This window comes from Thermochaetoides thermophila, assembly GCF_000221225.1.
Source record: "Thermochaetoides thermophila DSM 1495 unplaced genomic scaffold scf7180000011816, whole genome shotgun sequence".
NCBI lineage: Eukaryota > Fungi > Ascomycota > Sordariomycetes > Sordariales > Chaetomiaceae > Thermochaetoides > Thermochaetoides thermophila.
This window is the reverse complement of record NW_006383032.1, coordinates 5,701,152-5,714,985: the sequence shown is the minus strand read 5'-3', so window position 1 is coordinate 5,714,985 and position 13,834 is coordinate 5,701,152. Positions and strand designations below refer to the sequence as shown.

General features: G+C 50.4%; 5 protein-coding genes across 5 annotated transcripts; 1 reads left to right on the top strand and 4 right to left on the bottom strand.

Annotated features, from left to right (window-relative positions):
* Positions 1-185: 185 nt before the first annotated feature.
* On the bottom strand, positions 186-957 carry CTHT_0036480 (putative heat shock protein; the record flags this gene model as incomplete). The annotated part of the gene is made up of 2 exons (XM_006694013.1): positions 186-812; positions 874-957. 2 exons carry the CDS (start codon positions 955-957, stop codon positions 186-188), a joined length of 711 nt encoding a protein of 236 aa, XP_006694076.1.
* Positions 958-2,937: 1,980 nt separating this feature from the next.
* CTHT_0036470 (uncharacterized protein) lies at positions 2,938-4,587 on the bottom strand (the record flags this gene model as incomplete). The annotated part of the gene is made up of 1 exon (XM_006694012.1): positions 2,938-4,587. One exon carries the CDS (start codon positions 4,585-4,587, stop codon positions 2,938-2,940), a length of 1,650 nt encoding a protein of 549 aa, XP_006694075.1.
* Positions 4,588-5,881: 1,294 nt separating this feature from the next.
* On the bottom strand, positions 5,882-6,210 carry CTHT_0036460 (uncharacterized protein; the record flags this gene model as incomplete). Its single annotated transcript, XM_006694011.1, has 2 exons — positions 5,882-5,965; positions 6,043-6,210. 2 exons carry the CDS (start codon positions 6,208-6,210, stop codon positions 5,882-5,884), a joined length of 252 nt encoding a protein of 83 aa, XP_006694074.1.
* Positions 6,211-8,319: 2,109 nt separating this feature from the next.
* CTHT_0036450 (uncharacterized protein) lies at positions 8,320-10,796 on the top strand (the record flags this gene model as incomplete). Its single annotated transcript, XM_006694010.1, has 6 exons — positions 8,320-8,468; positions 8,531-8,606; positions 8,687-9,517; positions 9,576-9,627; positions 9,687-9,811; positions 9,864-10,796. 6 exons carry the CDS (start codon positions 8,320-8,322, stop codon positions 10,794-10,796), a joined length of 2,166 nt encoding a protein of 721 aa, XP_006694073.1.
* Positions 10,797-11,129: 333 nt separating this feature from the next.
* On the bottom strand, positions 11,130-12,291 carry CTHT_0036440 (uncharacterized protein; the record flags this gene model as incomplete). Its single annotated transcript, XM_006694009.1, has 3 exons — positions 11,130-11,562; positions 11,630-11,794; positions 11,864-12,291. The coding sequence occupies 3 exons, from the start codon at positions 12,289-12,291 to the stop codon at positions 11,130-11,132; spliced, it is 1,026 nt and encodes a 341-aa protein (XP_006694072.1).
* Positions 12,292-13,834: the final 1,543 nt, after the last annotated feature.

The window sequence follows — 13,834 nt, the reverse complement described above, 5'->3', positions numbered from 1 at the left end:
GATAAAGCTTTAAATCAAGGGTGAGTGTGAAGTCATCCAAAGGGAAAGTTAACCTTTTCCATCTGCCTGGTGGTAACTTCATGTCAGAGAAATGAGAGAAACACCGATAACTTTGATCTGTCGTGGCCAGCTCTGATCTGAGAGTTTCAGTCAACCCCAACTCCAACAACACAACATCAACCTTATCAAGCTCCCCACACAGCCCTGACAATAGCTTCAGCAACCCCCTTGGCACTCGCTGGATTTTGCCCGGTAATCAGCTTTCCATCAACCACAACCTTCTGTGCCCACTTGTCCTCTGCCTTCTCATACGAACCATTTGTCCCGACAGCCTCAATCAGCTTATCCTCCAGCAAGAAAGGAACAGCAGAAGCCAATCCCACATCCTCCTCCTCAGCATTGGAGAACCCCGTCACAGCCTTACTCTTTAGGTAAGGTGTCCCATCCGCAGACTCTGGGTCCTGGACACCCAGAAGCGCAGCAACGCCATGGCACACGGCGGCCACAACCTTCCCCTTAGCAAGGAACTCCTGGATCAGAGTCTGGGAGGTCGGGTTCTCGACTAAGTCGAAGACGGGGCCATGACCGCCAGGGTAGAAGAGAGCTGCATATTCGTCTGCGCGTCCTAGGAAGCTTTGGAGAGGTGCTGTGTCCTCCCAGAGGGATGAGTTCTTGGCATAGAAAGCCTTTGACTCTTCGTCGGCGTTTTCGACGGAAGCTGGATCAACCGGGGCTGGGCCTCCTTTGGGGGAAGCAAAGTCGAAGTCGAAGCCGTGGCTGGCTAGGATGGAGTAAGGGTGGGCAAGCTCAGGCTGCGATGGTGCTTGTTAACAAACAATTGTTGCTAAGAGGTTCAAATCGATGTGGACATACTAGGTACCAGCCCGTGGGCTTCCCGGTGTCTCCCAGCTTGTCGTGAGAGGTGAGAACAACGAGGACCTTGGGTGAGTCAGACATGTTGGCCAAAAGTCTTGTCAAAGTTTCCAAAATTGAACAGATGAGAGTTTCGATTAAAGAGTTGGTGAGCTTCGTTTCTAATCGCCAGAATGAGTTTTCAGAGCCGCAATAGGGTCTGTCAACTGACAATTCTAGATTGATCATCACCTTGGGACCAGACCCTTATTTATATCTCGATGTTCTAGAAGCATGCGTCAGCTGGTAACCATGCTTAACGTGATTATGTTTATGTGATGCGACAAACGGAATTAGGGAGATGGAATTACCATAAGATTAGCAAGATGTTCCTCGTGGCCCCATTCAGATCCCACGGTTTATGAGCAGCTGCTTCAGGAGGGTCGGTCATGGTCCTTGAAACCGGATAACTGGGAAATAAAAAATTAACTTGTGGCCTATAGTACAGTTTTCCTACGGGTTAGAAGCTCGTGGCGCTGTGTACCAGTTGGAGTCTTGGTGTGATGTCATCGTACCGAATTAAACCGGAGGGACAGTCCGGCTGTGTAACGGACCCAGAACGAGCAAAAAGGATTTGGATCCGTGAATATGGGAGAAGGAACACGCGACCCGTTGAGATTGTCCGGAATGACCCAATGCCTACGGCCGCGAGCGTTGAGGTGTAACAACGCCGAAACTTCAGGGCATAAGACCTGGATGTTGAGAGTTTCAAGCACAAGAGTGGTCCTCTGATGCTCGGCCATTGGCACCTCTTGAACGTTCTCGCAGTCCGCGAGTGGCACTAACTCGCAGTACTACTGATAGAAACTTTTGGACGACACCATATAGTTGCAAGACTGTTGTCGAAAAAGATCATAACATCGCAGTTCACTTGATCCGGGAAGGTCTTCATCATGTTACTAAGCTTGGTGCCGAAGTCCTAGGAAAAGTTCTAATCCATGTCCTAGTCAACCGTGGCTTTTGCAATGGACGGTCACATCTTGCATCCAAACCCAACACCATTAAGATGTGATCGCTGCACCTAAGCCAAAGTGTGACTTTGATACAGTACCAATGCTTGCTTGCTACTCCTAGTAAACTACCCCTATGGCAGTAGCAATCTGTTACTGTCAGTCCTTCAACGATAGGATGACAATATCTCTATCAAGCTTCCTGCTGATTCACGGAGCCCAAGATCCCCTAAACCCAGTACATAAGAGACAATCGTGATGTCCATACAAAATCTCGTGCAACAAAGACGCGTAATATTGAACCGGCTGCCCCGCATGTTGCAGCCCTTTAACCGCTCCATCGGCTCCCTCACCAATATTGCAAAACGGAGTGATCTCCCGGACTATGATCAAGGTATCACAGATGTCCAAGCCCATTATGTACCATCTGTGTGTCAACAGCTGACCAAGGCTACAGGGGCAAAGCTTCAGCTAGTTGGACCACGTCAACAGTGGGTTGGTCATTCCTCCCAGAGCATGGCCTTTCCGCGTTTCGGCCGGAGTGGCCTTAAGATCTAAAACGAGCATTCACAGGTCCTGACAATGATTTGAGTTAACAACCGTAAGTCGGTGAAGATTGGCTGGCAGGATGACGAAGCTGCTGAGGAACGTGATATGCATTGTTGTGCTGATCATCCGGACATGCAAGGGGCCAAGTCGACTCCTCCATAGCGAAGCCTTGGCCATGACATGAAAGCGCAAATAGATCTGTTGTACATTCCAACTCGTTAAACTACTGCGGACTCGCTGTTTCCAATTGTAAACTGTATACAATAATAATTATATCGCTTGGTTTTTAGTTCCAAGACTCCGTTTTTATACACGCCATCAATAACCACCGTCGCTCAAAATCGTACAGAAGTCTATCTTTGAGACCCAAAGACGAGGACATCCTACCCAGACGCCGATGTTCCCATATAGACATTTCAGCACAATGACCCATCCAAGAACTCCATCATCTAACATCACGAAAACACCTCCCGAATTTTGGTCATAAGAAAACAGAACTGCCCTCTTTCGGTCCCAGCTTCCCACATCACATCCACATCATATTCCTACTCTGTCTCCGATTCTGTTGCCAGAGCGGCCTGCTGCTCGGTGGCACAAGGCTGTTGCCGGCCGCGCTGTCTGATCCGGTGGGGTTGTCGCGGTAGGGCTCATGCGCCATGTCTTCGTCTTCCTCGCCGATCCTGTCCAGCGCAGCCTGGAAGCCTTGATGGAATTCGTCAAACTCGGCCGCACGGGTCAGTGGCACCTGGTCTGACTCGAGGCGAGAGTTGAAGCCGTCATTAGCGGCGTGAGTACGTCCCATCACCGGGTAACTGTAGGCTGTAGAACTTCCCGGAGCGTAGCCTGAAGGCGGTTGGTAGGCAGATCCTGCTAAGGCGCTTTCCGCGCCTCTGTACGCGTAGGGCGAGTGATCGTGGTCAAGATCGTCTGCGGGAGTTTGGAAGGGAATCGATGGGCCGGCGTTGATCGGCGGGAGGATATCGGGGTTATTGGATGCGTTGTTCGATTCGGCCGGTAGTGCCCCAGATGCTATTGCTGTGGCGGCCCCTGTTGCTGTTAATGAGGGGGCATTCTTTGACATGGTCATCGGGTTGGGATTGTAATGCAACAGTGTGTGCGATGAGGGAACCTCGAATGCATCGGCGTCCTGAGTCAATGCTGCGAAACCTGTGCCTCCCTGGGGCTTTGGCGGACTTATCCGCTGGCTGCGAATACCGCCGGGTCCTGGTCCTTTTCTAACATTGGAGCTGCGCCGGCGGATAACGAAGAACACGAGCGAAATTAGAGCGATCAGGACGGCCAGGCCGCCGATAGTGCCGCCCACAATGGCACCTGTACGGTAATTGGCGTTGGTCGAGGCAGAAGGGGCTGACGTGGAAGAGGCCCCTACATCTGCGTTTTCGGTATCTGGTGAAGTTGAGGACGGTCGTGTGATCGATGTTTGCGAGGATAAAGATGAAGCTGTGGTCGCCGATAACCTGGATGATGATGTTGTTGTGGAAGATAATGATGCACTTGTTAGACTCGATGTACTTGAGACCTCAACGTTGGTAACGGTTCCGAGGGTCGTCGGCTCATCGAGTGACGTGACGCTTTGGGTGAAGGAGACAGTGACGGTAGGATGGTCGAGGGCTGTAGAGACTCCGCTTGCGCTAACCCGGACCGTTGTCGCTAGATCACTTGCCGTCCCGCATCCCCATTGAGAGTAGCCGCCATCGAAAACATTCTTGTAACAGACTGCTCCGCCGGAGCAGCTGTAGACGTAGGGATTCGCCTCGGTCTGTGGACCACTGTTGCCATCAACGCAGCCTGTGAAGACACCAGTGGTACAAGATTCGACCCCATCCGGACAGCATCCAATCACATTATGCTCTGTATCCAAGACACAATGGGAACCAGCGTCGCATGTTGCAGGAAGAGCCGAATCACCGCCAATATAGCCGCAGACAGTGTTGCTTTGTCGCTGCCGGAGTGCGAATAAGTCCCGTCTGGGAGGGGGTGTTGGTCGCAGAGGCCATGATACCACGTTCAGGACATGATATGGAAGGGTTATTGTCGGCGCCGGAGTCTGTCTGGGAAGATTATGGACGACATGCGCGTTCGCAAGCTCAAGGAGGACTGATACCAAGAGCAGCGTTGCTGGCCGCCGAGATGATTCGAAAATGTCCGTCGTCATATTCGCCGAAGCGGCGTATAAGACATGCGTACGACGTGATGTATGTGGTCAAGGACCACCTAGGCCTCGAGCCTGGGGTAGAATATTGTTATGCCCAGAAGACACACAACGAAGACCTCTAGACGGTCTGAATCGATCTGCAACAAAAACAGTATGGAATAAATGCACGGAGTAGTCCAGCTCCAATAGTCCAACGATGTCCAGAGATCCTGCGCTAGGAGCCCGCAGGGAGAGAATTCTTAGGGAAGAGGATACGACGCAATGAATCAGAGTCGAAGAGAGGCACAGTCGCGCGAAAGAGATAGAAAAGGAGGAAGTCCAGCTTCGTGTTCTTTTCCTTCGCGGCATCTGCAACCTGCATGTAAAGCGTCGCAACGCAAGCGCCGGCAAGGGGGCTGCGGCCCAGGGCCTTGCCCACGCCGGCCTGTGGGTCGACGGCATGGATTTGTGGGACCCCCAGCCTCCACACTGCACAGGCTGCTCTGCCCGGGTCCACGGGGCGGCAGCGATGTCCGTCTGACAGCCCTGGTTCTTGCGGGACGGAAGAACCCTCCACCCAGGGTTGGGCCTGCTGACAGGAGAGACATCAATGGTGATTGTGCGTCATCGAATTTCGATATTTCATGAAGGTTTAAGGCCAGTCATGACGACGAGAGCGCCTGTTGGGCAACGTCAAAGATTCTCTAGCCTTTGCTTCCAGTCTTGATCGGCGTCAATGATACACGATACTACCTGTTGTCTACAGTTTGCGACCACAGTTTTTACCTGGTAACTTTGGTCTCCTGAAACTCGACACATGAATCGCATTGAAACATGGGCGCAACAAAAGCTCCCGGGCGGATTTTCGGCATCCATTGAAGCAAAGCCTCTGGTCGATTGACATTGGTGATAGAAAAGTACTTGTTTGCCGCGCTTAATGATTCTTTTGGATACGGGTGTTATAGCAGATTGACGCGCCAAGCATGCATGCACTGCGAGACGCCGCCTCATGGACACCTTCCTAGATCAATGGCGCAGCCTAGGTACGGCACAGCACTTTTTGTTCTATCTGTTCATTATTGTATGCAGCCAAAAAAAAAAGAAAAAGAAAAGAGTGTTTCCATACAGAAGTACAACGGACTTTGATCAAACACCCTAAACACCCGATGGGAGACGAAAAGCCATGTCTGAGCAACTGAGCTGTTGAAACGTCGTCATCTCTTATCAAAAATCCAGTTGCTCTACACTATAACATACCTGGCGAATTGTCCTCGAGTCTCTTTATTAGACGAACGGGCAGGCATCGGCGCGCGTGTCAGGCCTTCAGCCATGTGGCGGTGCGCTTGTCCTGCATCGGGCAACGTGGGACGGAGGGGGAGGGGCCAGGGGCGAGGGGGTTCTAACAGGAAGGTGGCAAATACCCCTTTAGCTTCGCTGAAATCTTTAACCCATACCGTTTATCAGCAATATACGAACAACCAGAACATCCTCCGCGAGTATCCAACCGCCCGCCGAGGCCTTGACACCGTGCTTGCTGAGGTCGGGAGACTCAGGGACAATGTGCTTCCACTCAGGTTGACGCGTTGGCCCTGCTGTGCCGCAAACCTTGGCCGAAAATGTGCCCCGCAGCCGCCTGAGCTTCATTGATAGTCGGCAACGTCGCCGCCGCAGACTGAGGTGGAGCACCGATTTTTTTTTGGGCAAGGGTTGATGCACAGTGTGAAGTACATCGTGACGATGCAGTTCACCACTTGCCTTCGAAGAAAAAGTCTTACAGAGACATCACTTTTGACATTGGTCCCGTAAGCAATCCTCCGTCGCTTCAATATATCCTAGCCCTCGGGGGGTAACAACAAGGCAGAGTACGACATGCCCTCAATGGACACTTGCGCTTTGAAATCCGATGGAGAATTACAGGGTGATATTGCAAAGCCAGGGGGGCTGAAGTGTAGATCGCTCCAAAAGGGTGCTGTTTTGACTGCAATATTTGGTTGATTTTCATGTATATAGCTCGTAGTTGGGTTGTATGTCCGATTGATGATTGTGCTTGCTTGCAGTAAAGGTCAGCAGAATACTGGAGGTACCTCATTGGCATACTTTTCAGAAGGATTTTAGTCTCGATATAAACTAAGTATGCTAGAGTTAGCTGAGCATCTGTCTATTGCATCACGCTGTGTTACGATCATCGCGTTTCAAGAACTCGTACATATCCAGCTGAATGTTTCAAAGGAAGGCCTGGCGACATGGCAAATGAGCTCAGAAGATGAACGCAAATGGGAACTAATCTGATTTTTTAAGCTTTTTTTTCCGCAGATCTTTACTGGACATCGCTATAACTTGCCAGCCGGCTACGCTCTCCCCAATGGCTATACAGAGGACAGTTATCAAGGTTGGAATGGGAGTCAAGTCTACGCATGGATATAAGCTAGAGTCTCAACGTCAACTTACAGTAGCACAATGTCAACTACAGAAAAGACATAAACGACGTAATTAGTATGGTAAAACATTGTGTAACTCAGGCCAACAGTTATCAACTGAGGGCAAAAGTAGGACTATATCTACATTGGGTGGAAGAAGGTATACGGCAAAGGTGATGGCGTTGTGTTCATGGTTTGATTTTTTTTGGGGGGGGGAAACCTGTACGTGCAGATAACCGGCATGAGACCAAATGTGATCGGCATGGTCCGCAAATGGAGGATGTTGAGCTAAACGGCTCAAAAGGTAAGCAAAACGGAGTGCACAATGCGAATTAGTGTGGACTGCGCTCACTACTACCGGAAGTATGCCCTTGATATATCATTAGGGAGTCGTGGGATGAAGGATCGTGAGCTAATCTGCCCATCATATTCTCCTTGGCTCTCAGTCTGTGGTAAACAAACGGACACAGAAAGAGAACCGGCAGCAAAAGAGCAGGTTGTATGGTTTGGGGCCACCCGGGGATCGAACCCGGGACCTCTCGCAAGCAATTGCTTCGGGTTAGAGGCTTGGAAGAATCTCTGTCTTTATATGTGACCAATGGCCATACCGGCCCATACGGTCCAATGACTTGGTTATCGCTCCAACACTCGATCAAGAGGCCTCTCAAAAGGTCTGTTTAGTTTTCACAAACTGCAAAACTTTTCTTTGTGCACGTCAAGAGACCAGTTGGTGATCATACCAAGTCGCACGGGATTGGTGAGGTGGTATTCCAGCGCTGTTGTTGGCGGCAGGCCCCGGCCGCTGAAGGTGGAGCAGCGTTAGCGTGTCCCGCCCCCGCCCCCCCCCCCCCCCCCAACAACCCCCCCAGTGGGCGGAGGTGAGCCCACTCAGACGAAAGCTCGGCGAGCCCAGCAGCAACCCCGTTGTCAGGTGGCTCACTCCAATGGCGGCGGGGGCGTTTCTGCGTCACCTCAGCGGCCAGGGCGGCCAAGGCTGGCATAGCGCCGTTATTTCTCCATCCCAATCGTTGCATCAGATCCACGATTCTGGGCCTGGGCGCGGCTTCCCCTCACTCTGGGATTGGAGGCCGAAGATGAACGGACGCGAGCTTGTGTTCCTTGGACCTCTTTGGTCCCTTGATCAGCCGTCCTGGTTTGCATCATCCCCTTTCCTTGTCCCCGTCCTCAACATCTTCCCCTCACTTGGTTTTGGGGATTGGGAAACTGAAGAGCGAGTATTCTATTAGTAGAGATCGCCAATTGCCCTCTTCTTGCATCTACAGCCTCGTATCGACTCGCAACTGCACTCTCCAGATCCTTGAGCTGAGATACAGAGATGCCCATCCGTGTCAAATCGCGTGCTCCCCAGGGTGAGGGGGCGCCCCCATCACCTGGCCCTGTGAACCGATACGGTTGGTTTGGTGTTGAGCTACCCGATATCCTGGAGAGCGATAGCTTTCGAGTAGTTGTCAAGAAGCTTTCAAAGTACGTCCTCAAGAGGCAACCTGCCGTCTCTGCTGCCTCATGTGTTGACAGCTGCTATCCAGGTACATCGCGGACGTCGTCGTGCTACCTAGCACCTTTGAACAACTCCGAACCACTGCTGCTGGTGACGGTCTCCGGGTACTTGTTGATCACCTGGCTCGGACGTGCACACATCCTGCCATCGTAAATGCACTGCTGTATGTGACCAAGGAAAATAGATAATCTTTCCATCGGCGATCCGGTCAGCTGAATGCTCACCCATGTCTAGAGCTCTCAAGTGGCACTATGACTCCATCAACGAGGATAAGGGGCTCAATGAGGCTAGAGCCAATGCCTGTGAGATTGTAGCTTGGCGCTTCCTTACTCATCTCTCGGAACGGGAAGCCGTTGATTACTGCCTCTACGAAATTCCTGATCCCAAGGATAACGAGGAGCCGAGCCCTGCTGACGAAGAGGCTACGGTCGATGAGCGCACTGCTTTGTTAGGCCAGGCCTTACACGGCGCGGGAGGATCTTCGCGCCGAACTCTTGAACAACCAGGGGCCAACAAACGAAACCTACTCCTCCAGTCCCTTTCCAAACTTACCATGAGCCTGGCATCCGATTCCGAGGATGAGGAGGAGGATGATGATGATAATGATCCGACAGCGCATTTCACAAACCTCAACGCTCTTGAGATTGCTGCCATCGCCGACGCAAAACGCTTCCTCAGTCAACCCGTGGTCCAGAAAATTATCACGGGAATCTGGAATGGTGATATCATTTTCTGGGACACGCTCGCTGTTCACTCCGTGAAGAAGCCTCGCTTTTACAATCCCAACACCGCAGACCCCTTCTCTCGCTTGCGTGTTCCGAAGTACCTCAAGTCGTTCGAGATCTTGTTCTTTGCCAGCTTCTTGTTCCTCTACTATGCCGTGCTCGTCGAACGCAACCCAACACGCATCACGCCCTTGGAGATTTTGCTGGACCTCTGGTTTGCCGCATTTGCTTACGATGAGCTGAGCGAGTGGATTGATGCTGGTTCAATTTTCTACGCTACCGATGTCTGGGTATGTTTCACTGTTTGTTTGGTGATCTGGCGAACTCCAGCTGCTAATCTGCCTCTAGAATGTCTTCGATGTGGTTATGATCGGAATTGGTGCTGCCTTCGTCGTGCTTCGTAAGCACCCAACGAGTGTCTGAGAGTTTAGGAACGCTGCTTACCGAATCCAATCACAGGGATCGTCGGGCTTGAGGCCAATAAACCGCACCTTGTTGACCTGGCCTTCGACATTCTATCTCTTGAAGCTTTGTTCATGGTGCCCCGTGTCTTTTCGATCCTCAGCCTGAGCCCTTACTGGGGTGTAAGTTTTAATCGTCCAAGCCCTCTTTGGGACAGGCTGACATAAGCTTTAGACTCTCATCCCATGCTTGAAAGAGATGGGCAAAGACTTCATCAAGTTCATGGTCCTTGTCATCGTCATCTACTTGGGCTTTTTGACGACATTCTCTCTCGTCGGCCGCGAAGTCTATCCCCTGAAGGAAATGACTTGGTTCCTAACCAAGATTTTCTACGGTTCGAGCTACGTTGGCTTCGACATAATGCATAACATTGACCCCATTTTCGGCCCACCACTTATGATCATCTTCATCACTCTTAGTTCCATCCTTTTAACCGGCTCCCTGACTGGTATGCTATCCAACAGTTTTTCCCGCGTCATTACCCACGCTCGTGAGGAGTATCTCTATGTCTACAGCGTCTACGTGCTGGAGGCGTCGACTAGCAACCGCCTGACTCACTTCTACCCTCCGTTCAATTTGCTCGCTCTTGTCATCTTCCGGCCTCTCCGTCTCTTCCTACCCTCCGACAACAAATTCCGCAGGGCTCGCATCCTCCTGCTCAAGGCGACCCATCTCCCCATCGTCGCTGCCATCGAGCTCTACGAATGGCTCCTCGGCAAGTCCAACAAGGGTACCCAGTACAACGGCTTCCGAGGCCCTCGTCATTCCTCCATCGCCACGCGCCATGCTTCAAAGAGGCTGTCGCATCCTCCACAGGGCACGGCCGCGCAGAGTTCGACTTCGGGTACCATCCAGCCTTTGGGTCCCCCTTCTGCCGACCGTGAGACCGTTCCTGTCGACGATGCTTCGAAAGTTCTCTCCGCCCATCAGCAGCGTGCTGCTGCTGAGGCAGAGGAGGGCCAGGCATTCGGAGCGCCGGCCTCTCATGTTGATCTGCGGATTGCTGAGCTGACGGAGAAGATTGACCGGCTGACCGAGCTTGTGTTGGCGTTGCAGGCGCAGCAGCAGGCTCAACTGCAGGCTCGTGAAACCGAGTCGTCTGCCTGATTGGAGTTTTCTCAGCTGCTATCCACGCGCGGTCGTCCTTGCTGCTGCAAAGAATCCCCCATCTAGTTTCACCTCGCACGATTGCACAACGCCTATGTGGCTGTCATCACCCTTTTCGCGTTGCGTTATTTGTTTTGGGGTGTCATTGGCAGTCAGTCACACGCTTGTATCTACGCATCGGCATTTTTAAGACATTGTTGTTTTCTAGCGTTGGAGGATTTTTCTATTTTCCGATGGTCATGATATCAATGCAATGTATGTACATCTCACCACTCTGATATGTTTCAATTACTAAGCCGACCCTATCTACCCAATTTCTTTTCTTAAGTTTTCTCAGATCATGCCTGCCTTCATCCTGACCATTTCCTTGAACTGCTCTGCGACAGGGTTCGACCTTTTAGCACGCTTGATCGCTGAAGCCCAAATCATCTCCTTGAAGTTCTTCCTAATCTCCTCAGCAGACTTTTCCCTCCCTATTTGTGTGTACTTCGATGACCGCGGCATTGGAGCGATAGAATGATTGTATGATGGCAAAACCGAATAGTCGATGACAGTAGGCACGTTAATCTTCTGGTCATGGGTGTCGGGAAAGGCGATTGACATGAGCCATTGAGTCATCTCAGGAGTATATGGGCAGTAGTCATTGCTCCAGGCATAAGAGAGGACATCGTCGTTGCTCGAGCTGCAGCTGGAGGAACGAGAGTGCGTTGAGGTTCCGTCCGCCATCCTGAACATCCTTTCGAGGCCGACGACGTCGACGCCATACCTGTGCAAACTTCAGTTAGCGTCATCGACGGTCAAGAAACATGGTGAAATCGGTTGCGACTTCTCACCTTTCATCAAGACGCCTGCCATTTTCGAAGCAGAGAGCGACGAGCTCAGAGGGGCCGAAGTCTTTGGGCGGAACATACTTATCGCTGTTGCGCAGGAACTGCCAGAGCTCATCCAACTGAGTGCGGATCTTCTCCTGTTTTCTCTTAATCTCCGAAAGGTTGGACCTGCGAGAAAGGTCGCTGAGTTAGCTCAAAATTGTACAACTAAAAGATTAGAATCAAAGTGTGCCATACCAGTATTGAGTATTGACAGTCAGCTGCAGAGCGGTAATGACATCTTTGACCACGTTGTTCAAGACTTTGATGGCAACCTTGCCAGTCAAGGCCCAGTTGAGAGTGCCATTCAGATAAGCCTTGAGGACGAACTCGACAACGTCAAGGACGTCGAGGCAGTTGTTGATCTGATCCTTGATGGGGTCATAAGCCGTGTCATCCTCGCTATGGTGGCGGAATGTGCTGCTGCTGGCACTAAGAGGGTCTTCTGCAAAGTCAAGCATCAGGAGCTCCGAAATATGCTTCATGTGCTTGAGGTTCTTGCGTATTTTGTTCAGCTCAGGAAGCTCAATCTGAAAAACGTCAACGAACTCAGAAATCCTGACATTGGTACGAGAGGTGGCGCCAATCAGGGCGACGCAGCCAACAGTAATGCCAAAGGGATCCATGGTGGTTGTTGTGAGGGGAGCGATGTAAGCGCTGAGGTTGAAGTCAAGGAAGGCAAGTGAGTGTTGGCAAGGGATAAGTTGTAGCAGATGAGGGGAAAAAAGAGTTGAAGAAAGGTGGGAGCAGAAGTGAGTTGTAGAATTCTCTTGGGCAGAAGTTGTAAGAAGAAAAAAAATCAAGGCTGCGGACAAAAAAATTGGAATTGCAGTTGAGTAGTTTCGTCGAATTATTAGAGTCTATACAACAATCAGAAAAGAAGCTTGATCAACCCGAGTGAATAGCGAAGCTTGTAACAGGTAACAAGTTTTCACTCTTACTATTGTATGTGACAGTTACCCACCAACAACCATGCAGTGCTTTTATTTTGGATTGAATACTCAAAATGGATGGCTCATCTTTGCACATCCCGCACCAGTGCAGTAATGAATCCTCTGAAGAAGCGCAGCCAAACCTCCATTTTCATTCTGTTTGTAAACGCGCAGTGCACTCTTAATGCTCCTTTGAATAAGCTGTGATGTTAGATGGTCAGCACCCACACGTTAAAGAGCAGCCTTCTGCGGCTTTCCGCACATACAATGTTTTTTGTTCCTAAGAACTTCTCTGCAAGATGAATTCCACAACATAGGAGAACCAATTGCGGAGACTGCTCAACAATTTATGTACAGCCCACAGCCTACGAATAGTAATTGAGAAGTTGATGTGACAAAGCGTTACCTGCTTGATGTTTTCGGAAATTGTTATGATCTCAAATGATCTGAGTGCCACCTTCATTTGAAAAAAAAAGTTTGTGTTTATGTTATAACGCACATGTCAAAAACTCAAATGCTCTGCTTGTCGTTAGGACAACAAACATTGAAAACTGGAGAAAGTAATTTCCTCCCAAGCGATAAACACATTGGCTATTACTTTTATTTCCCCAGCCTACTTAATTTGGTTAAGCTCTGGAATAACAGTATACCTCACATTGAGGGCTGCTCATCAAGCTATGTTCATCACATTGTGAGATCGACTAGATTAATGATAGAAACCATGAATGCAGTTTAGTGAGACCATAGAGGCCCATCCTCGGTTTCTTATATCCAGAAGTCCAGCGCATAACTAAAAGATGCCTGGTGCTTCCTGAATGTGTTTCTCACTTACAATATGAATACATATGTGCAAGCACACCTCAGCTTTCTGGTGCTTCCCCAAGCCTTTATCGGCGGCCACTTAGACCATAGATAGTCCCTGTCTGAGGCTCAACTTTACAACATCCATTTTCCCATGAAAGCTTGAAATAGAACCATGACACAATGAATTCTGCTATAGATGATAGCTCGATTTGCGATATTAAAATGGTTCTCGATCATCTGAGGTTGGGGATCTTTGTTGTACTGCCGAAAGCTGTCGATGATAATCCACAACCATCATGATAAGAGAATTCTGTCAGCTCTCTGGTTACCCTTTGGATCGACGGAAATACCAAACTCAATAACCACAATCATCACATTCTTGGGGACCTCGGCTGCAGTTTGTTTCGAGGGCGACCCAAGGTCGGAATGGACA